This window comes from Scylla paramamosain, chromosome 4 (genome assembly GCF_035594125.1).
Source record: "Scylla paramamosain isolate STU-SP2022 chromosome 4, ASM3559412v1, whole genome shotgun sequence".
NCBI classification, from domain to species: domain Eukaryota; kingdom Metazoa; phylum Arthropoda; class Malacostraca; order Decapoda; family Portunidae; genus Scylla; species Scylla paramamosain.
The window spans coordinates 7120001-7142500 of NC_087154.1; the positions used below are offsets into that span (position 1 = coordinate 7120001).

Consider the following 22500-nt stretch of genomic DNA (forward strand, 5'->3'; position numbering starts at 1 on the left):
TACACTCTTCCCCCTCAGAGGTATAGTTCGCATTATTTCCGTTCATAATAATTTCCCAAGTTATTTAATTCTTTTCTCTCCCATCTGTCCTATTTTCTACAACTGAGGATAATCTTACGTCTCTCTCTCTCTCTCTCTCTCTCTCTCTCTCTCTCTCTCTCTCTCTCTCTCTCTCTCTCTCTCTCTCTCTCTCTTCTCGCCACTCTTCTTCTTTCCCTCTTTACGTCATTCTTTTGATATCGCACTCACCACTGCAGGATATGACGTAACAGAGAGGAAGAACGAGAAAAAGATAAAAGGAGAAAAATAGCAATAAGGAGTGTGTGTGTGTCTGTGTGAGTGGGTGGGTGGGTCATACACTTACGGTAGTCTACTGGTCAGCTAGCCAGCCGTTCCCCTACGAAAAGAGCTCAGAGTTCATAATGACCGATCTAAAGGTAAGACTGAGACCACTCACACACCACACACCAGGACAGCAAGGCCCTAACCCCTCGAGTTACATCCCGTACCTACTTGCTGCTAGGTGAACAGGGGCTACACATTAAGAGGCTCACACATTTGCCTCGCCACGCCCGGGACTCGAACCCGGGTCTTCTCAGTTGTGAGCCGAGCGTGCTGACTACCAAGACTAGAGGCCTTGCCAATGCACTACGTGGTGTGTCTGTGTGTAGGTGGTGCAGTCTCTCTCTCTCTCTCTCTCTCTCTCTCTCTCTCTCTCTCTCTCTCTCTCTCTCTCTCTCTCTCTCTCTCTCTCTCACGCTACGTGGGAGTCAAGTCCTCGGGATCTTGACACAATTCTGGTTATTGTCTGTTATTGCCACGAGTGACGCTTTCAGGGTGAAAACAATGTTGAAGATTTGGGAATAATAACTGGAAGAGTAGTAGTAGTAGTACTAGTAGTAGTAGTCAGCATTTTTATTATTCTATACGTGACAGCAACAAAAACCATTAATAGTTTTACAAAACGACTAGTAATTTCAATTATGATATAATTTAATTTTCCTTTCCTTTCTCTTCTCCATCCTCATTTTTCACAATTATAAATACTCTATTTCAAGAAGTTTTTTTTTATTTATTCATTAATCCTCTCTCTCTCTCTCTCTCTCTCTCTCTCTCTCTCTCTCTCTCTCTCTCTCTCTCTCTCTCTCTCTCTCTCGACGAACACTAGAAGAGCAGGTATAGGAATAAAAAGACATGACAAATATACCTCAGTTGTACGTATATCGAGAACAAAAGAAAACGGGAAGAGGTAAAATTTTGCATAAACTGGCGAAATTACGGTTTTCTTGGGTATCTTTTTTTTTTTCTGTCTTCCCACGTTCCCTGTCTCTCTCTCTCTCTCTCTCTCTCTCTCTCTCTCTCTCTCTGCTGTCATCCTCCCTTTGTGCCGTGTCTTCAGCTGCTCCGTCTAGTCCTCTGACTCCCACTCTCTTCTTTTATTCCTTAGCGCTCAGTTCTTCATAAAAATCAACCCACGCCTTGTCGCTTTCTATCCTCCCTTTCTCTCTCTCTCTCTCTCTCTCTCTCTCTCTCTCTCTCTCTCTCTCTCTCTCTCTCTCTGGAGGTATACAATTTTTCACTAAACTCGTGCATTCTTTCTTATTTCTATTAATTTTTCTCTGTTCTCTTGGTAATGTTTGTTCTTTCTATACCATCTTTCGTCAAATAATACTTGTTTTTCGTCTTTATCTCAAAACCTTTCACGTGGATTTTACCAAGACACGTCATGAATTGAGCTGATCTTTGCTCCTTTTGTCGACAACTCATTCCTTCTTGTCCTTTTTCTTCCCAGCCTGTACTTTCTCTGCTCTCCCTCCCCTCTTCCCCCTCTCTCAATGCTCCCTTTGTACTCGCGTGAAAATCTTCGTATATCGCAATAAACTGGTGAGATAAAGGACAGGAATACGTGAAGGAAAAATGTACAATGACACGTGCATCTTCTTTACTTCTTGTATGTCAACGCGTTTCATTCATAGGCGATATTTTCTTTCGTATAACACAAAGATATGAGTCAAGTATGTTTCCTCCAGTCTCTCAACGACGGTTATCATCCTCGTTATTAGCACTGTTCTTCTTCTGCTTCTCTCTCTCTCTCTCTCTCTCTCTCTCTCTCTCTCTCTCTCTCTCTCTCTCTCTCTCTCTCTCTCTCTCTCTCTCTCTCTCTTCTTTTCTTGCTTTAAGCCTTCATCTTTTTCATCATCGTCGTTATTCACTCCTCCTCTTCCTCCTCCTCCTGCTTCTCCGCCTCCTCTTCTTCCTTCACGTTCTATTTCTGCTCTTCCTTCTTCTAATTCACCACTCTCCAGGAGGCATTCTAGACCTTCTTTTTTTCTCCTCCTCTTCCTCCTCATTTTTCTCCTCCTCCTCCTCTTTCTCCTCCTCCTACTCCTTCTCCTATTAATAGTTTAGCATAAGAATCTCAAAATTACTGCCACCACCACCACCACCACCACCACCACTACTACTACTACTTTCCGTGTTGGTCTTAATTTAGACACTACCTCATTATGGACTTAAAGAAGGAAGAAAAGAGTGAGGATACAGATAAGGGACACATTTAGGGATTCAGGCGGAGGAGGGAGAAGAATGGGAGAGAGGAAGGGAGAAAGAGAGGAACAAAAAAATAGTTTACTGAATAGCTTAACCTTTGCTGTTTCACGACGCTGCAGCTTGACAGGAGGGGAGAAAACGGGTGAGTGTGGGAGGGAGGAGTGGTGAGAGGGACGAGAAATGAGAGGGCCAAGAGAAGGAGGACGAGATAAGAGAGGGACAAGAGATGAGGGGAACGTGATGTGTGAGGCTTGTGAGAGGGATGAGTGGTGAAAGGAATAAGAGGGAAGATAGGGAGGAGAGGTGACGTCAGAGAGCAATGAGGCTAAGAGGAAACATAAGGGAGATGAAGTGTGGGAGGAAATGAAGGAATTAGGGTTAGGGTGAGGGAGAGGAAATAAAAGAGAAGGAAAGGAAGGAATTAATGAGGAAAGGACAACAATGTGAGTAGGAATGGAGACACATCACCCTGCCCACTCCTAGACACACACACACACACACACACACACACACACACACAGACCCTCATTCTCTCAACAATTCACGTTCTTCTCGTCCATTAGTGCTATTCATTTTCGTCTCGTTTAATGAAAATAAGTTCCTCAGAATAGAAACGAAAGAGAGAGAGAGAGAGAGAGAGAGAGAGAGAGAGAGAGAGAGAGAGAGAGAGAGAGAGAGAGAGAGAGAGAGAGAGAGAGAGAGAGAGAGAGTTAATATCTCCTCTTTGCTACAGGGCTACATAGGACACTGTAGTACAAATCTGTCTGAAAACATTAATAATTACGGAAGAATATATATAAAGCTGAAAGAGTTAACATTACCACGCAAGTATTACAGTAAACTGAAATCATGCACCTGTTTACATTTTTTTTTCATTAGCGAAAGGTAAGGCGAGGTAAAGCCAGTGCCTAAATACATGCATTTCCACCGTTAATTAGGAAGGTTCATGCACAGACAGGCTAATTTGCATACGCCGATATGTTGCAGTTCAGTAAATGCTTCATGTATTCTTAACCAACCAAACCAGTTCCAGATGCAGGTCACTTCTGTTTCAAGACCATATTCTGAAACACTTCCGCGCTACACCTCCACTACTTGAAGTTACGCGGATTCTTAAGAGTGTTTCTGATGATAGATGAACAGGATTTCTACACTATTAACAGGAAAAACACTCTTGAGAACCCAGGCTAACCATCTCTGTGGGCTTTGAAAACAGTCGTGGTGTTAGAGCAAAGTGCTTTAGAATGCGGGCCTCAGTTCCACCGCGGCGCGATAATCATGAAGGAGAATCACGTGGAGGAATCAGACTCGAGGAGGAAATACTGAAGGGCGGAAAGCGAACAGCCCTGGCCGCTGGCGGGAATTAACATTTAACACCGCACACACAATTCCCGCAAAGCAGCATTTGTACATTTGTGTTGATCAGCTTGTGTTGCATTTCACCGCATCTCTCGACACGAACACCTGACCCGCTTGCCTGCGTGGAAATTGCAATGTGGAAATGTTCGATGACTGATGAGAAAAATAGTAATACTCGTAGGGGAAAAATAAATGTTAATGAAAGCGACAACTATGAGTAAGTCAGTGCTCGGTCACCTTCCATAATGAATCAGCGGAGCGTGACACCTGCTGGCGGCGCCTTATAAGGGAGGTGGCAGTGAGTCAGGTGTGTGCATGGCAGATTGGAAAAGTGTAATCATCTGAAATAACAATCACTCTTACTAATGATACCACCACCACCACCACCACTACCACCACCACCACCATCACCACCACCACTACTACTACTACTACTACTACTACTACTACTACTTCTATTACACATACATACGCGTGCAAGCAACAAAGACCATTAATAGATTTACAAAATACTTACACATGGAAAACGCCCGCCAAGGCAACATTTTTTTTTAATCCTGCCAAGTCTCTGTTTCAAAAAGTCGTCTTAAGTAATATAAAGTCAAATAAGTCACTTTAAGTCAAACCAAGCTACCTTAAGTCAAACCAAGCCACCTTAAGTCATCCTGAAATCACCTAAAGTCATTTAACGTAAGTCACCCTAAGTCACATTGCTACTCTAAGTCAACCCAGTTTAATGTTACCCAGCGACAATAAGCCACAATGACCCACAAAACTTACGTGACCAACACTAACACCAAACGGGCAAGGAGAAGCTATTAGTTCTGGTCGCCTGTCCCCTCGTTAATTAAGTTTCGGTGAGCTAATAATGAGGAAGGGTTGGGGCAGGTGATGGTGGTGGCGAGGGACTGGATAGTGATGGGGGGAGGGAAATGATAATGAACGTGGCAGGGGATGATGGAGAAGCATGGTGGTGGTCGTGGTGGTGGTGGTGATGGTGGTGGTGTTGCTTTTTGCAGTGATGGGAGAGGTGGTGGTGGTGGTGGTCGGGTTGGTAACGGTGTAGTGGTGGTAATGTGGCGATGATGTCATGTTACAGGTTATTATATACGGATCAAGTAATCGTGTACGTGAGGTTGAGTTAAGGGTGAGAGGTGATGAGCGGTGTGCGTGTCTGGACGTGTGTGTGTGTGTGTGTGTGTGTGTACACGTATACCATTCTTTTATTGAAACACCTGACTCAACGCAAAACCCACAACACACACACACACACACACACACACACACACACACACACACACACACACACACACACACACACACACTAAAATCCTCATACAATTAAGAAACACAACCATTTCTATATCCCATCCATTTATTAAAACAACACGCGGCTCAACACAAAGCCACAAAACACACCAGCAAAAAATAAATAAATACATAAATAAATAAAATACTGAAAACCTCGTACACTAAAAAAAAAAAAAACACAACCACTTCTGAAACAAAACCACACTGACTGGAATATCATTACGAACACGTGGACTGAGAAGAAAGGGAGAGTTTCCCGAGCGTCTACCGCAAACCAGACGACCTCCCCGCAGGCATCACTAGGCAGGGAGGGAGGGAAGGAGACAGGAGACAGAGAGGGAGAGAGGAAGGAGGCAGGGAGAGGAGGAGAACGAAGGGAAGGACATAAAAGGGAGGGGCTGGAGCAAAGGGCGGGGCACATTTCCGAGCGACTGTTGGGCAAGAGAAGGCAAACTTAATCTTTTCTCCTTCTGTTCTTTCCTCCTCTACTTTTCCTTCCCTGTGTCTCTTCTCTTCCTTGGCATTTCCCGATTTTGTTCTTGACTTCACTAGTTTTTCTTCTCTGTCTCTCTTCTCTTTCTCGATCTGATTTCCTTCCCTTCTTTCTCTACCTTCTGTCTGTCTCCTCCATTCCTTCCCATCCTCTATTCATCCCGTCGTTCCTTATCGGTAGTTGAAGCCACACCAGCTCCTCCATTAATCGGCGCTTCGTTCCCGACAATCACACACACACACACACACATACACAAGGGATGGTCGCCTTCCTGGTACAAGAGAGGGCACACCAGGGTCTGAACTGAAGGCACTGAGGCGGCGTGGGTGTCTGGAACGTCTCATTATTCACCTTACTTGTCATATAAATTGTCGCTGTTTTATTTTGAGGCCAGACGTAAGTTTCGCCTAATGTGCATCGTGCGTGTGAGTTTTTTCTGTATTCCTTCCTTTTATTTTGGTATTTCCCCTTCTCTTTTTTTTTGCTCTCCTTCCCTTCCTTCTCTTCCTCCTCCATCTTTCTTCACCATTCTCCTTCGCAGTTATCCTTTCCCTTTCCTTTATTCCTCCTTCCCTTCCAATTTATTCTCCTCTTTCTGCTCTTTGTTCTTTTTCTTTTCTTTGCTTTTCGCTTCCTTCACCATCTCCTTCTCTTCCAACTTCCTTCATTCTCTTCCTCATCTTCTAATCCTTTTAATCACTTTTCTCCTCGTTCCGGCAATCGTCCTCGTTCTCCTAATCTCCTAATCCTTCCCAAATGGTCACTTGCACGAGGGAAGGTGGGTGGGGTCAGGGCCAGCAGGGGAGGGGAAGGGCGGAGGAGGGCCAGATGGAATGGTGGACGGGTGAGTGTGCAAACATCAAGTGGAAGAGGAAGGGGAGCGGGAGAGACTGGGCGTGGTGGAATGGTGTAGAAGGTGGAGACGGTGAAGGGGATAAGAAGGAGGCAAGGTGAAGAATGGCGATGGAAAAGAGGGATAGAAAAGTTAGTCTGGCGAACTTTGTAGATCACAGAGTGTGGATAGAGGAGGAGGAGAGGAACAGGAGGCCCAGTAATAAAGAGAGAAAGCAGCAGGAATGGAGAAGAGACAAGGAGAGGGAAGGAAGGCAGGAAGTAGGGTAGACAGATGGTATAGAATGACTGGCTGAGATCGCTGTACCAAGGGAAGGGAAACGCGTCTTGTGTCATCATGAAATTGGAGTCGGTTTCCCCAGACCTATCACGCCACTCGCCCAGACGATGGCGGCCTCGTCCAATGATAGTGAGAGTGGTTGCCTGGTCGCCTGCCTGGTCGCCTGGTCACCTGGGTTGGCGCGGTGGCTGCAGCGAGGCCTTGCAGCTTGTTGAGTTATTTATGTTACCCCTGGGCAAGCACGCCGTCCAGAATTATCTTCGTGACTCACGTGTTGCGACCACACGCCCTTTAGGTGGGGTAAAATCCCTTTCTTAATTCAAGACATGATTCATAAGACATCAAAGAGTAAGAAAAACAAACAGGAAAATCCTGACGCCGGGACAAAAAGATAAAAGCAGGTTTCCTTTAAGAACGCTGACGAGCAAAACATGGACGAAATAAACTGAGCCTCGCTGAACACACATACGCCTCACAGGGCCACAATTACAACAAAGCGTCTGAAACAGGAGTGCGAATGGGCGGGGTTGCTCCGGGGACGCATATCTCGGTCCGCAAAGGTTAGGGAGCTTCTGAAGTATTGTGAGGGTAAATCTGGACGTGTTTGTGCAACTGGGTGGAGCAAGGAGAAGCTTCCGCGAGGCAAGGGTGATGTGGTATTTGTTCTTATGCCCACTGATGAACTAATCCACCCACTAAATTTTCATCCAACTATTTGAAAGTTTATAGGACAGTATGAAGAAACAATCATTAGTACAAAATCACTAATCAGGAATCCGAAAGGTGAAATGCAGAATATTTCTATTGATAGCAGCTGGTAAAAGAAAAAAGGAAAAAAACACACACACACACTGCACAACTCAACCCGCAGCGACAAACTATAAAACTGAAATGGCACTGTGAACTTAGTGAAAAAAAGAGACCTGAAGGTTAAGGCAATAAAGAAACCTGCAGGTAATTGCGATACTCATAGCAAGAAACAATCACCGCCAATAGGTCGCGATACTCGGACAGAAGGACATAGAATTACGTTACAACAATTAACACGAGACGTTGGTGTATAATGAGGAGGAGGACGCGGATGAGGAAGAGGAGGAAGAGGAGAGAGTGAGAAAGAGAGAAAAGCTGAGACAGGTCTGTAAAAGGAAAAAGACATAAGGAAGAGAAAACACTAATGCAGAGGAGGAAGAGGAGACGAGAAGGAGGAGGAGAAGGAGGAAAGAGTAAGAACGAGGAAGACAACATTAACGAAGAGGAGATTAAACAATAAACAAACAAACAAACAACCCCCTCCCCACACAGGCACACACCACCACCACCACCACACCCACACCAACAACAACATCACTCCACCACCAGCCTCTACTGACTGACTGACCTTGGCTGACCCACTCTGGCACGCGGGACTCGCCTTCTCGTGATCGCCGCAGCCAGCAGTGACACGACTCAACCTTTTTTTTCCCCCGCCATCCTGTCTAAAGTTCAGGGATCGGGTAGCGCATGACCGCCTCCTTCCTTCCCCGCGGCCACACCTCACCCAAACACACACGCACGCTGACCAACATGCACGCAGCACCATGCACCCTCACTCTTACATCACCCTGGTTTCCCGTCTTGTCTCTGCCACTTTTTTTCAATTTTTTTGGCATCACATTATAGCTTCACACTCTCTGGTCTTCCTTTCTTCACCATAATCACCTTTACATCACCCTGGTTTCCTGTCTTGTCTCTGCCACTTTTACATCACGAATATAACTTGTTTAGGCAGTTTTTTTATTTATTTATTTTTTTGTTTTACCTTCAGACTATAGATACACTCTCTCTCGTCCCCCTCTCTTCACCCTGATCACTCAGCAACCTTACCCTTACCTCACCCTGGTTTCCCAGCTTGTTTTCACCACTTTATCATCATGAATAAATCTTGTCTGGGTCTTTTTCTCTGCTTTTTTACCTTCACCCTACAACACACCCTTTCATCTTCCTCTTTACACCCTAATCACCCTATCTAGTTAACATCAAAGTTTAACTGCCAGTATCTGTTCTCCAGTCTTTATTCTCACCCTAATTTCATGACATCTTCCACCACGCCCTTCTGTCTGCCTCTTTCTTCACCCTTTTTCACCCGTGTCATCATGTCAGTCTTCTCTTCTCCCTAACTCTCCGTCGTTGTCGTCCTGTCACCCTCGCTCACTAAATCTGTCATACTGTCATCCTTATTCACTAAATCTTTATCTAGTCACCCTTATTAAATCTCTGCCATCCTGTCATCCTTATTCACTAAATCTTTGTCATCCTGTCACCCTTATCATCTTTATCACCCTATAGAAATGTCACCCTTTCCCACTAAATCTGTGTCCTTGTCAGTCTCCCTCCAGTGGATTCTTATACCTTTTATTATGCTCCTCCACCCTCTCTCTCTCTCTCTCTCTCTCTCTCTCTCTCTCTCTCTCTCTCTCTCTCTCTCTCTCTCTCTCTCTCTCTCTCTCTCTCTCTCTCCCATCCAAATCCTGGTCATGTATATTCCCCTCTCGTATCTCGTTCTGTCCCGCTGCTTCTCTCTCTCTCATCTCTGTATCTGTATTTTTCCCTCTTTTTTCCATAAGTTCGTGGACCACAGCCGGACCTTGCAGTGCAGTACATTACCCAACATTATCACGGCCGTATCACCGCCAGGGCCATCCACCACCCTTTGCCTGCATCCTCCACCCCCACCATGACCACCCTGCACCCCTCACTCCACATAATCACTATCCCACAGTTTTGCACGTGTTCGCTTCTACTCCAAACTCCCTTATCCTTTCTAATCTCGAGTGTTCCATCTGTCTATCAATTTCTTTTTTTTTTTTTTTACTACATCTCTCACTCCATTTAGTTATTTGGTGCTCATATTAATCTTCATATTAATTTTTCCTTACTTCATTTATTTTGACTCCATTTCCCTATTAAACCAGTACCCAAACGCCCCAATTTCTATTCCATATCCTCTTCAACTACCTTTCTTTACCAACACCCATATTTCATCACTCGCCCTTCCCACTGCCTTTCCATACCCCTCTAATACCACAGCTTGACTCCCTCACCTTTTCCACTACCGCCTCCCCTATCCTTCAACACCCACACGTTCTATCTTTCATCCCTTTTATGACCTTTGCATATCCCTCACCCTTCCTCCTCCCACACCAATCCCCTTCCCCATACTCACTCGAAAAAGCCAACTGTTCTGTGCCTGTGCCCTCCCACTCTACCATTCTAAAAAATAAATAAAAATAAATAAATAAACTTTACTTTTATCCCTCACAACAACTTCTCCCACTCCAATCCCCTCCACTGCAATCCCCCTCCCACTCCAAACCCAACTGCACTGTCCCTGTATCCTCCCTCTCTCCCTCTAATCCTCCACAAGCCACCAGGGGGAGACAGCAGAACATAAACTAGCAGTACTTTCCACTTCACCTTATAAAGTTAACCCGTAACGAAGGACTTACGACTCCACTCCTTTCCCGGTGTGCTGAGGCGATGGTAAGGGTTCCGATCCGCCTCTTACACTCCTTGAGGCCCGGAGGCAATGGAGGATTTGGGTCAGTCGCAAAAAAGTCCGCCCCACCCTGTTTTTTCTCCTCTCCTTCGTCCGTGGTCACCGTTTTCTGTACCAGGCCACCGTCACGCCTTCGAAGCACACCCTCCCTCTCCCTCCCTCCCTCCGGCACCTTCCCTCTATACCCCAGCCTTGTTTTCTCTGTCTGTGTGTCGGTACATATCTCCCAAGGACACGTTCGATCACCTGCATGCGTGATTGCGTCCAGCCTCAAGAGACGCCCGGTAATTGAAGGGGGAAAGATCGTCCGGTATTCTCGTCGACGGGGAAGCGAAAACATTAATTATCTCGAATGCAACAACAAGCGAGAACCGTGGATGGTGGTGATGGTGGTGGTGGTGGTAGTGGTGGTGGTGGTGGACGAGTTATGGTTGTCGTGGTGGTGGCGGCGGGTACATACATATTTACCAACGCACGTGAGAGAGAGTAAACACATTGACACCTAACGGAGAACTAGGACAAGGTAGAGGCCGCGATGATGGTGAGAAGCGTTCAGGCAGACTAGTTGAGGGAGGGTGTGGCTGTTAATATGACACACCATCATCGGGAGGGGGAAATTCCCGTTCTGGGCGTGATAGTAATGCGGTGTTATCAGGAGAGGGGGGAAGTGTTGCAGTGTTGCTCAGATATAAACCTGCTATTCAGCGCCTCTCATAACCTCTAGCTACACTGCCTCCCTGTAACCTTATTCCTGTTGATTCCCGTTGTTCCTCAGCATGACGCAAACGACCAGTACTCCCTCCCTCTCCCTCTCTCACTCCCTCTCTCTCCCAGCCAGGCAGCTTTTATGATCACTGAAACAATGACCCGAGGAGTGACTGCAGGGAGGGAAGGAGGTGAAAATATAACAAATAGGAGTAAAAACGTCGCTCTCAGTGTCGCTCTCAGTCACGCATCTCGCACTGTGCTTTCCAGGTGTCATGACGAGAACGAGATGGGCGGATAAGGGAAGACCTAGGAATTTATGGTCTTTGTTGCTGGCTGGCGTTCTTTAAGGGAGATCTTTATCTAGTTTATAGGTAGAATAGGGAACACTTTTCTTCTATTATGAATCTGTATAGAATTTTAATCAATATTTCTGCAGTGTTGTTGCAATGCCTTAATTATTCAGTTCATTCATCAGTCAATTAAATAAATAAACAAATAAGTAAATAAATAATCAAATAAGCACCCAGTCACCCCGTCCTCTCTCTCTCTCTCTCTCTCTCTCTCTCTCTCTCTCTCTCTCTCTCTCTCTCTCTCTCTCTCTCTCTCTCTCTCTCTCTCTCAGAAGGGTTACAGAAGTTCAATTCAATCCTTCTCTTCGGTCAAACTCTCCTGAAAAGCGGTACGCAACAACGGTCTGGTGCAGAGTATTTTTGGTAAGCGATATAAAGGAAGGAAGGAACGATCCTGTTATTGAAAGGAGGCAAGAAGTGTAGCAAGGTCAGCGTGCAATCCGTGAAGCAAGAGGATGTGTTATCAACCTCTCGGAATAGAGAAATAGAGAGCAGACTACGGGAAAATTGTTTAAAGTAAAAGAATGAGGAAGAAACGAGGAAGAGATAGGAGGACGAGGGGAGAGAGAAGAGGAGAAAGGAGAGCAGGGTTACGAGTATGATAGGAAAAAGATGAAGGAAAAAGTCTGAAAGATAAATACAGAAGGAAAAGTAGAATAAAGAAAGACAATATGATGAAAACACGTAACTAGTACGAAAATAGATTAAGAAAAAGACGGAAGACTGGGATAGAGAGAGAGGTAAACTGTCTAAAATAATAAGAAAGAAGACAGGAGGTAAGAGGAGGAAAGGAACCACTGTAGGGGTAGTACATCTTCGTGAACAGGAGAGAAAAGGAAAATGGTTAGGAGTAAGTGGGGAAGAAACGAAAAAAAATTATAAGGGAGGAGAGGAGAGGAACATGTGCACGAAGGGTATGAAGAAAAAATAATAGGAAGGGAGAGGGGAACACCGCTATTTAACTAAAGTGACCACGGACGTAAACTGCTTATGACAAGCTTAACGGTGGAACGAAATTAATCTGGACGCTAAAATAAGACGTGCTGGGAGTGAGAAATGGAGAGAAAAAGGGAGACATAGAGGGTGACACACGCAAACTCTAAATGGGTCACTGAAAGCATCACGCCAAAGGAAGAGGCAACGCTTGAAGAAGATAAGATGAAAGTAAAAGTGAGTATCAGACTAGAAACGCAACGATAAAATATAAAATCAGACACGACGCGAGAGTCAGTCAGTCACCTTGCAGCAACATGACAACACTAGCCTGTGCTGACGACACCTCGCTGATACTGGCTGTGGTTTGGTGCCAGGGAGGGAAGCGTGGCGTGAAGATTGAGATGCAGGGGGAGAAGTACAAAGAGAAGAGGGTGGCGTGCAGTGTGATTGGATAGCTGACTTGGTGTTTATGTGAGAAGCTACAAAATGGAGATAAATCACGAGTTTTCTTTGATCGTTCATAACGTATTCGTAACCGTGAAAATTATAAGAATATATAGATACTTGTATGCCTAAAAGTAATGCAATACTTGTATACCTAAATGCAATGCGAATATACGTAGATGGATAGGTAAAAATATCTATAAACGTGGAAGCTAGTAACATAATTATTTAATATACTAGAAACTTTGGTATCCGAGTTAATTACTTAAATTTAAAAAATATATAAGATCCATATTGTCTTTTGAAAGAATGCTTAAGACTTATAACCTAAAATAATAAATGAATGCATGAATATATGATTAAATAAAATAAAATGAAATAAAATAACACAAATAAAATTAACATTTAAATGATGATAACAATAATGATAATAATAATAGTAATAATAATAATAATAATAATAATAATAATAATAATAATAATAATAATAATAATAATAATAACAATAATAATAATAACAATAATAGTAACAGCAAGTCATAACAATAATTTCATAATTCACAACTTCTTTTCACAAAAAAATACGTATAAGTCAATATTAATATAACCACAGAAAAAAAAGAAAAAAAAAAAGAAGCAATGAGATACTTGTGGAATCTTAAAAACTGTGCGAGAATTGAAGCCAAGCTCACAATGAAAGTCACCAATGCATTATGAGAGATAAAAAAGATCTTCACGCCTCGCACCCTAAGAGGTCTTTTCATAATCGCGGCGGCGCGTGTTTGAAGGCAAAAGCCGCGAGGTGTATATTGCAAAACCATAAAAACGAAAATGTTAGCATATTCTGTTGGCTCACTTTAATGCTGAGAGAGAGAGAGAGAGAGAGAGAGAGAGAGAGAGAGAGAGAGAGAGAGAGAGAGAGAGAGAGAGAGAGAGAGAGAGAGTAAACCACGTGTTGAGGGAGATATAACTGGAGGAAGAAAATAACGTTAACATTTAAAGGGCACCAGTTATTCATGTCGTCCTTTCCCTGCCTTCACCTGGATGTCACCTGTCTCTCTTTCTCTTTACATTCACTTTCCTTTCTGTTCTTATTAAATACAGTGTCTTTGAAAACGTGCTCTCACCCGCTGCTTCAAATTCTTACTACTTCTCTTAGCACTGTACCCAGTATCTTTTTATAGAACTGGTGGTTAAAAGCTTATTGTTAATCGATAGTAAAGAATAAGATAGTCGATAGAGAAGCTGGATGATAGTATGACAGGCTCGGTAATGAAGTTCGCTTAGATGTTGATAAAAAAAAAAAAACAGCAGGATAGTTTATAGTAGTTTAGAATAGTTAATATCCGGTGGTTAACATCCTGCGACCTTATTTTGAAAAACTTTGGCTTCTTAAAGACTTTTCAAATGCCACAAGGAAAATAAGTCTGGTTCTAAGAGTTATTTTTTTTTTCTAATCAAAATGCAGAATCCCTGTTAAACTCCGTGTACAATCCTAAAAACGCTCTTGCATATCCCAGTAACTTCCACTAAAACGACCATCACAAACTGAGACGAAACCAAGAAACGTTGGAGAATACGAAGCCTGTCTCTCTACCTTCTCCACTTCCACTTTTTGTACCTCTCTCTGCATTACGAGAAACAATATAGCAGTCAAGGCAGGAGGAAGTATCTGGCATCTAGCATTACTTCCTCAATACAGTTCAGCAGTGCCGGACAGGAAAAAGTTAGAAATGAGTTACATGACAATTCATTCACTATTTTTACTTGTAGGACCACCAAGCAACCGAGTTCTGTTATGTCATTCATTTCTCTACTCTCTGTGCAGACTCGCTACTCATTTCATTCATTTCATTGTTACTTGCGCAGTCACCTTTAGACTAGATTATATATTGTTTTATTTATTTTTTCTTCCGCTCATAAACCTGCAATATTATCCGTTTCTCCCGACAATATTCCTCGAGCAAAGAATAGTTTAATTATATGAGCATGAGACACTTGGGGTGAAGAGTGAGAGAGGGCGCGGAGGAGGAAGAGGAGGAAAACTTGCTTATCTTGAAGTTTTGTTTCAAGTCTGGCAACACTTGTCCCTGCCCCACCCTACCCAGCAACCCAGCCCCACCCAGCTGCCCCGCCCCACCCACTCTCGTTTTCAAAGCAATCTCAAGGTCGTATATACAGGAAGAGAACTGTGTCGATGGCAAGAATATGAGTAAAACAAGATCTGGTTCCTGTTTAGACTACAACTGTGTTGCATTTGTTTATTGTTAGTGCTAAACTAGGTTACTTATTTCTGGTCTCGTTACCTTGTTCGTTCTTTAGTTCCCTCTCTTCAATGACCCTGTTGTCTGCCTTCAATTAACCACTCTCTCTCTCTCTCTCTCTCTCTCTCTCTCTCTCTCTCTCTCTCTCTCTCTCTCTCTCATGGTACCGTTAAAAAGGAAACCACTGCGCATTTAACACACACACACACACACACACACACACACGTGCTTGAGGTATATAGTGTCTGGTCACGTCCTAGGCCACACCCTTGACACTGGGTCACACTGATGAGCCGTCATAACCAAGGTCCCTGCCAGAGAGAGAGAGAGAGAGAGAGAGAGAGAGAGAGAGATGGACATTACCCACAATCCTCACTTCATACTCCTGCTCATTCACTGGCGAGGCCCAGCCACTAGTACTCGACTAATGCTCTTACCTGCGATAATTAACCAATCAGCAGCCCCTCCACTGCATAACATTATTTAAAAAGCGTATAATTAGGTAATTGCCGTAATGCCTCCTGCCTTCAGATTGAAACGGTGATAACTAACCGTGGAAACCATCGAACTGCCTAATTAGTCTCCCGTGCGATCATTGACCTTGGCCACTGATGATTAATTTCGCATTCCCAGCACCGCTATGTAGGCTTAGCATATTCCTGGTTCATGCAGTAATTCATATCTAACCAGCACTTTTTTCCTTTCTCATTATGTCAATTGGCTACGTTACATTCAATGTCAGCTGTCATAACGAGCGTTGTGTTTTTACCTGGTCGAGTAATGCATAATCAACCAGGAGAATGGACAGCAAGGTGAATTTGGTAATGTTATTATAATATCTCAGACTGGAGTAACTAACCTTCAGCATACTATTTACCTCTTTAAACTATAATTCATGAAGTCACCTCTCTCTCCTCCCTCTCCACTCTCCTTCACTCGCTCCCTTGCTTAGGAGCACTCTAAATAAGGTTATCTAAATCTTGATAACAGTTGTAAATGCATGTAAACAACTAAACGAATAAAATGAACAGTACTTACTACCAAACACGGATCTACTGGAGTTCATGGCAGTCATGGGCGGGGCAAGAATCCAGCGAGGAGAGCGGGTGAAGGGGAAGCAGACATCACGTGGTCAGAAGGCAACCGAGATGCACAATAACATGCATTAACCACAGATCTTTACCTAAAATGTCTTGCGAATACATAACCTTAATGTCTAAATTTCTTACATTCACATCTAGCTCTCCTCTTACATAGCCAGTTCCATTTCAAGGTAGGAAGTTCACGGAAAGATCGCAAAGTCACGAGTCACACGTCCATTAATCTGTGTTTACACGCCACTGAGGGCCGGGCTGCCAGATGGTGCGAGATACATTTTAGATGATCCTGTTTCCGCATTTCAGTAGAAGGAGGTATAGTCTCAAAAAAAAAAAAAGAAAAAAGGAAAAAAAAACATATATTACAAAACTTTATATATTATTAATTCATCTGCTACTTTACTTATGTGGTAGATTAAATAAGGATTAAAAAAAAGAAGAAAATGCAGCAATTACAATAATTACAAGAGTAGTGAAATAAAAGACAATGTTCATCTGAGAATTACATCATGAGAGTAATTACCCTGTCAATATCAGACTCTTGAAAAAGTGGAGTTGACCTATATTTCCATGAATCTAACAACAAGAGGCCACTGATACGATTGCTATCACAAAAAAACGGGGGTAGAGCTAGTAAATGAAACAGCCTCGGGACAGACTGCTATTGGCTGCGTCCATCAAGCCTTCCCCGTAACTGGCTAGTGAGGAAAGGCCTGTGAAGTGAGAGAGATAAGGGTGTATACAATCATCCCTGACCTATGATATATACTGTTACTGTTGCATTTAATATAGTTTGGAATCGAGCCGCCCGCAGGTTATAAGCAGTTAATGAGGCAGTTACAGGGATTGAATAACACTTAAGATAAGTGACAATAGGAAAAATATACCAGATTATTAGGTGATTGATGCACGATAATGTCTGTGTGAGAATGATTATTACGCTTCCTGTAGCAGTAAATATGCTTCCACTCCCCCCCACCTCTCCCTCTCTCAATGCCGCTTTGTCCGAATATTTTGCAAGGACGAAGGATGCAGGTCAAGGTTGGGGAATTTCATTAAAAGTGAATGATGTGAGTTTAGAGAACAGGAGACGGTTCTTTATAAACTATAATTCATGAAGTTGAGCTCCCTCCTTGCCTCCACCTCTACTTCCCTCCACTCCTTTCCCTTCACTTCAACTCTCCTTCTCTCCTTCCCCCTGTCTTCTCCCTTCTCTACCTCCTTTGTTTCCTCACTCTCTCTTCACTTAACATCCTACCTACATTTCCCTCCATTCTCTCTCTCCTCTCCTTTCCTCGCATCCTCCCTTCCTCCCTCTCTACCTTATCCAGTGCTGCTTAAACTACCATTATTCACCATCGCCTAGTCCCACACACACACACACACACACACACACACACTCAGAGTTTCAATGTTACCTTTAACTTTATATCACACAAACACTCGTACTGCCACCACTAACTTACCACAATTAGGTCACGACAACTAGGTTACTGTTACAACACAAAGTAGGGTGAACCAGCAACGAGGAAACAAGTAGTGAGTCTGGACTTGAATCATTATAGGAGTGTTTGCCAATGTAATGTTTCTTTTGTCCTAGTCATGGCGATGTTTAGTGGGAGAAGTAAACCTGCTTGACCTCTCGACAATTAATCATTTGACTGCCACTTGGTACACCTTTCCCTAATTACTGATCATTACTTGTTCTAGAGCCATATCCAATCTTGCAGGTGTTTAAAAAGATTTCATACATTACAGATGGTGGTGATAATTGTCTAGTATCAAAGTGAAAGGGTTAATGCTACTTGTTTACTGATATCGTTTAGTTGTGTATAAGTTCATGAGGATCCTGTGCAACTGTTGTGAGACTGGTAAAAGCTGAACAAATTAAAAAGAAAAAAAAGAAGTGGATAATGTGAAAAAAAAAATCCCATTATTGCACATATACTCAAACTGCTCCATGATAGTTTTGATGTGAATTCAGTTAAACTTCAGCTTTAGTTCGTGAATTTAATGAAGCCAGAATGAGCTGAAGAAAAATAAATAATGTGAGAACCGCATCATTACGCCGATACCGAAAGCAAACAATTGTATGATAGTACTAGTTTTTCCTGTTTATGTAAATCTAGCTCAACTTCAGTGTTAGTCGGTAGGTTTAATGAAGCAAGAACGAACTGAAAGAAAAAAAATTATCATGCAAGAACCGGATCATTGCACAGGAATTCAAAGCAAAAACCTGCATGTCAGTTTTAGGAATAGTGAATGATACAGTTTCAATTCAACGTCAGCCTCAATTGGTGGATTTTATGAAGCAGGAACGAACCACACCCACCCTCACCCTTGAACACCGTAAATGGAAAAGTGATGATAATGTACAAACTGGATCGTAGCACAGGCATGAAAAAAAAAAAAAGTTGCATATTATATTATTTTGTGGAAACTAATGGTCAAGGCAGGTAAAAGTATATTTGCTATGAGACAGAAATGTGAAAGTAGACTGACAAATAATAGTGTTTATCTACGTAACTGGATATAATTAACAAGAGGGCATCGTCAGTAAATCAGAACACAGAAAAACTGGAAGAAGTGACGTGAAGACGACTGAAAGAAAAAGAAGAAAAAAAAAAAAAAAAGAGGTTGATTTACACGTGGGGGCAGGCGGCGAGCACCGGACCGCACAGGTGCCAATTACTGCTCGGTAGCTTCACTCCATGCAACAGTTGTGCAGCATTGTTGTAAGCTTCGTTGTTTTATTTTGTGTCATATTTCACGAGTCATGGTGCCAAAGAATGCAATACTTCAAAGCGTTTAGTGACACCGCCATTCACTGATTGACTGATTGATTGATTGATTTAAGGCACAGTGAAAAAAAGGGAAACACAAAATGCATGAAGTCGGAATAAAATGTACCTAATGTTTCTGAATTGTACTGAATTGCTTAGAGAACGCGTTCATAGTGATTTTATGAACAGTTCTACTCTCTCTCTCTCTCTCTCTCTCTCTCTCTCTCTCTCTCTCTCTCTCTCTCTCTCTCTCTCTCTCTCTCTCTCTCTCTCTCTCTCACACAAATTTCTCCATGCAGGTCAGGGAGATCGCTAAGACAAATAATATGATGATACACAAACACATTTTGCAAAGTTGCACCCGCTGTCCTTCGCCTCTATCGTGGTATTTTGTGGCGAAACTACAACATACTAATAACTGAGTAGGCTGAGGTATTCCCTCGAGCAATACGTACGTGTGCATGAGTATGTGGGGAGAGAGGAAGAGAGAAAAAGTGAAGAAATAATAACAAGGATGGCAATTATATTTCTCGCCTAGTGTGCGTGCGAGGCGTTGGAAAAGACACATTTAAAAGCGTAGGAGTCACTTTACTGTCGCTCACACCTCCGTTCGTCACAGGTGGAAAAGGTCACCCTGCAGAATACAAAGTTAAGTGGAGCATCTGCGTGTCTGTGTAGGCGGAGGAAGAGAAGCAAGGAGATCTGAGCAGGTAGCGTTAACAAGTCTGAAGAGCGTGAATTATTTGTTTGGTATTCCTTTTGTACGTAGTTGTGTTGAAAGGTCTCAGGGGGTGAAGGAAGAACCTGAAGGGCAGCGTTGAATAAGGAAGATTATACTGATAGCCAAGATTCATCCAAGTCCCCCTAGGCGGATTCCTTGACAATGTTCCTTTTTTTTATGTATATATATACATATCTTTTTATAAGCGACAAATCTGATTTACTCTTGCCTCAGGGCTCAGTTGTGAATGGGCGTGCATGAATGAAACACACACACACACACACACACACACACACACACACACACACACACACACTCTCTCTCTCTCTCTCTCTCTCTCACCTCGGGCATCATCGTTGTCCTTCCATCCATTACTCTAGATCTCGTCTTCTCCATGCTAAAGGTTTATAGGTGAAGGAAACAGGAGGCAGGCAGGGAAGAAGGGAGGGAAGCAGGGGCGACCTACATACATTGTGCCATCAGAGGCGCCTAAGCAGCGCTCTTCAAAGGTCACGGAATGTTAAAAAGTGAATCGACAAATATAATACAATAGAAAATGGAAGTTGAAAGGGTGTGTGTGTGTGTGTGTGTGTGTGTGTGTGTGTGTGTGTGTGTGGGTGGGTGGATGGGTGTGTGGGTGTGCTGCATCATCAGTAAAACTTTTTTATTTGTATTATAACTAGTGCTTCGTTTCGCTATGACTGTGGTTTCATACAAGGGATAATGAGATAAGGTAATGAGGTGTGTAAGGTGTCCGAAGATGTGTTGTGAGGAAGTTATGTCAGGTTATTCTATGAAGGTGACTATTATAATTATGAAGACCACTGCGGGAGTAACTAATTAACAGGGAAATAAGTACGAATGTAGCGTTTTTTTGAGGTTAACTGTTATATCATTCTCTGTTACTGGAAGTACATGATCCATCTTTGATTGCATTAGAGGATTGTCATTATTATCATTATTATTATTATTATTATTATCATTATTATTATTATTATTATTATTATTATTATTATTATTATTATTTTTACTGTTGTTGTTGTTGTTGTTGTTGTTGTTCCTCTTGTTATTGTTAACTTCAATTACCACAACGTAACTTTTCTTTCTGTTCTCTTATCATTGCCCTTTTTTTATGTTTTTTTTTTTATTTTTTTTTTTATGGATACGAGCGGAGAAACAGAAGATTTAGCGAGATGATATTACTCTATTACTACTACGCATTATCACCCTTGTCCACCTCAATATATTTAACTCCACTCTCGCCTTCCCTTCCTTGCCTCCCTACAATCCTTTCCCTCTTTTCCGAAGGCTCGTGAGAAGCTATTATTTCATTATTATTAACATCATCTCCCTCAGTATTCTTGTTGTTATCACCCTTCTTTAGCTCTACATATCTCCCTCTATTTCCTTTCACCCTTCTCTGCCTTCCTGCGATCCTTCCTCTCTTTCAAAACCTCTTGAGAAAATCGCTCTCAATCCTGTTTTCGATCACAAAGACTCCTGTTTGTCGCTCATAGTCTGCCGGCACCACCCATGGGTCTTGCACGCTGTTTCTATTTTCGAGCTGAGAGAAAACTAGAGTTATTTATATTGGCAGTGACTAACTTTGGTCTTCAGTAACCTAACTACACTGAAAAGGTCAAGGATGATGTAGCTGATCTTCCTTTTCTCGTGATGTTATCTGCTTTCCGGTGTTATGTCACCATCCTGTGTTGGGGTAGAGTGGGGATGGTTGTGGGTGTGTCTGTGTGTGCGTCTTTGCTACTTCGGCATGATAGTTTTTCAGTGCTGCACTTAACTAACTTAATTTCCAAACGTAATCACATAACTACCCTCTCACCTACTCACCTACTTTCACCTCTCACCTCTCACACTGAATACCCTGTCATCCTTTATTTACGCATCCCACGCCCCTCTAACACCCTTTTGTTTTCCCCCTCAGGTACTGTTGGTGGTGGCGCTCGGGTCAGTATGGTCTCCGGAGAGTTGGGGACCGGGGGGAGTGCAGGCGGCGAACTGGGGTAGAATATCACCCAGCCGTTCTTACTCAGTCGTGTATAATAGTGGAGACTCCAAATCCTACTCCTACTCCACGAACCATGCCTCCTCCGGTGCCTATGCTGCCGCCATGGCCCCAGCACCATCCGCCCCAGCAGTACAGCAGAGAGCAGCAGCAGCATCCGCGACAAGGAGAGGTGAGTGGGTAGTGTGTTAGACCCGTATTCAGAAACGCCTTACTGTCTCACCACGATTATTTTGAAAGGCCACAGAGATGACTAGCCGGGCTCTCAAGAGTGTTTCCCCTGTTGATAATGTAGGAATCTTGTTAATCTATCACTAGAACAGTAAAAATATCCTTAAAACCCGTGTTATTTCAGCTAGAGCCTTTTGAAAGTGATCGAGTTGAGGTCAGAGGTGTCTCAGAGTATGATCCTCAGTGTTAAAGCGTCCAGGTGGAGGAAGAAAAGACTAGAGGTAGGAACTGTGCTAAGGTTGAGAGACGATGGATCGTTAGAACTCGGAGAATGAAAAATGACACAGTAATAGCACTTCCCCGTTAAATATCATAATATAGTACAAAAAGAAGTTTAAGTAATTAGGTTACTAAACCTTACATTCGGTACAAAGAAAATGAGCAGGAAAGATTAGAGATAAGAGTTTTACTAATGTTTAGAGAAGGTGGACTTTTAGAGCTAAGAGTACTAATCGTGACACGGTAATATAGATTCCCGAGTGAGGATCATAAAGTACAATGAGAAGCACGATGAATCAGGGTGGTAAACTTTACATTCACTACAAAGAAAATGGTAACGTGAG

At 43.0% G+C, this 22500-nt stretch overlaps 1 protein-coding gene across 2 annotated transcripts in view; it reads left to right on the top strand.

Moving 5' to 3' along the window:
- The window catches only part of LOC135099581 (sodium/potassium/calcium exchanger 1-like), a 34235-nt gene that overhangs the window by 6431 nt on the left and 5304 nt on the right, over window positions 1-22500 (top strand). For both annotated transcript variants that reach the window (XM_064001985.1, XM_064001979.1), the window contains exon 2: window positions 21626-21878. In XM_064001985.1, the coding sequence (XP_063858055.1) occupies window positions 21626-21878 (253 nt within the window). The remainder of the gene's footprint in view (window positions 1-21625; window positions 21879-22500) is intronic.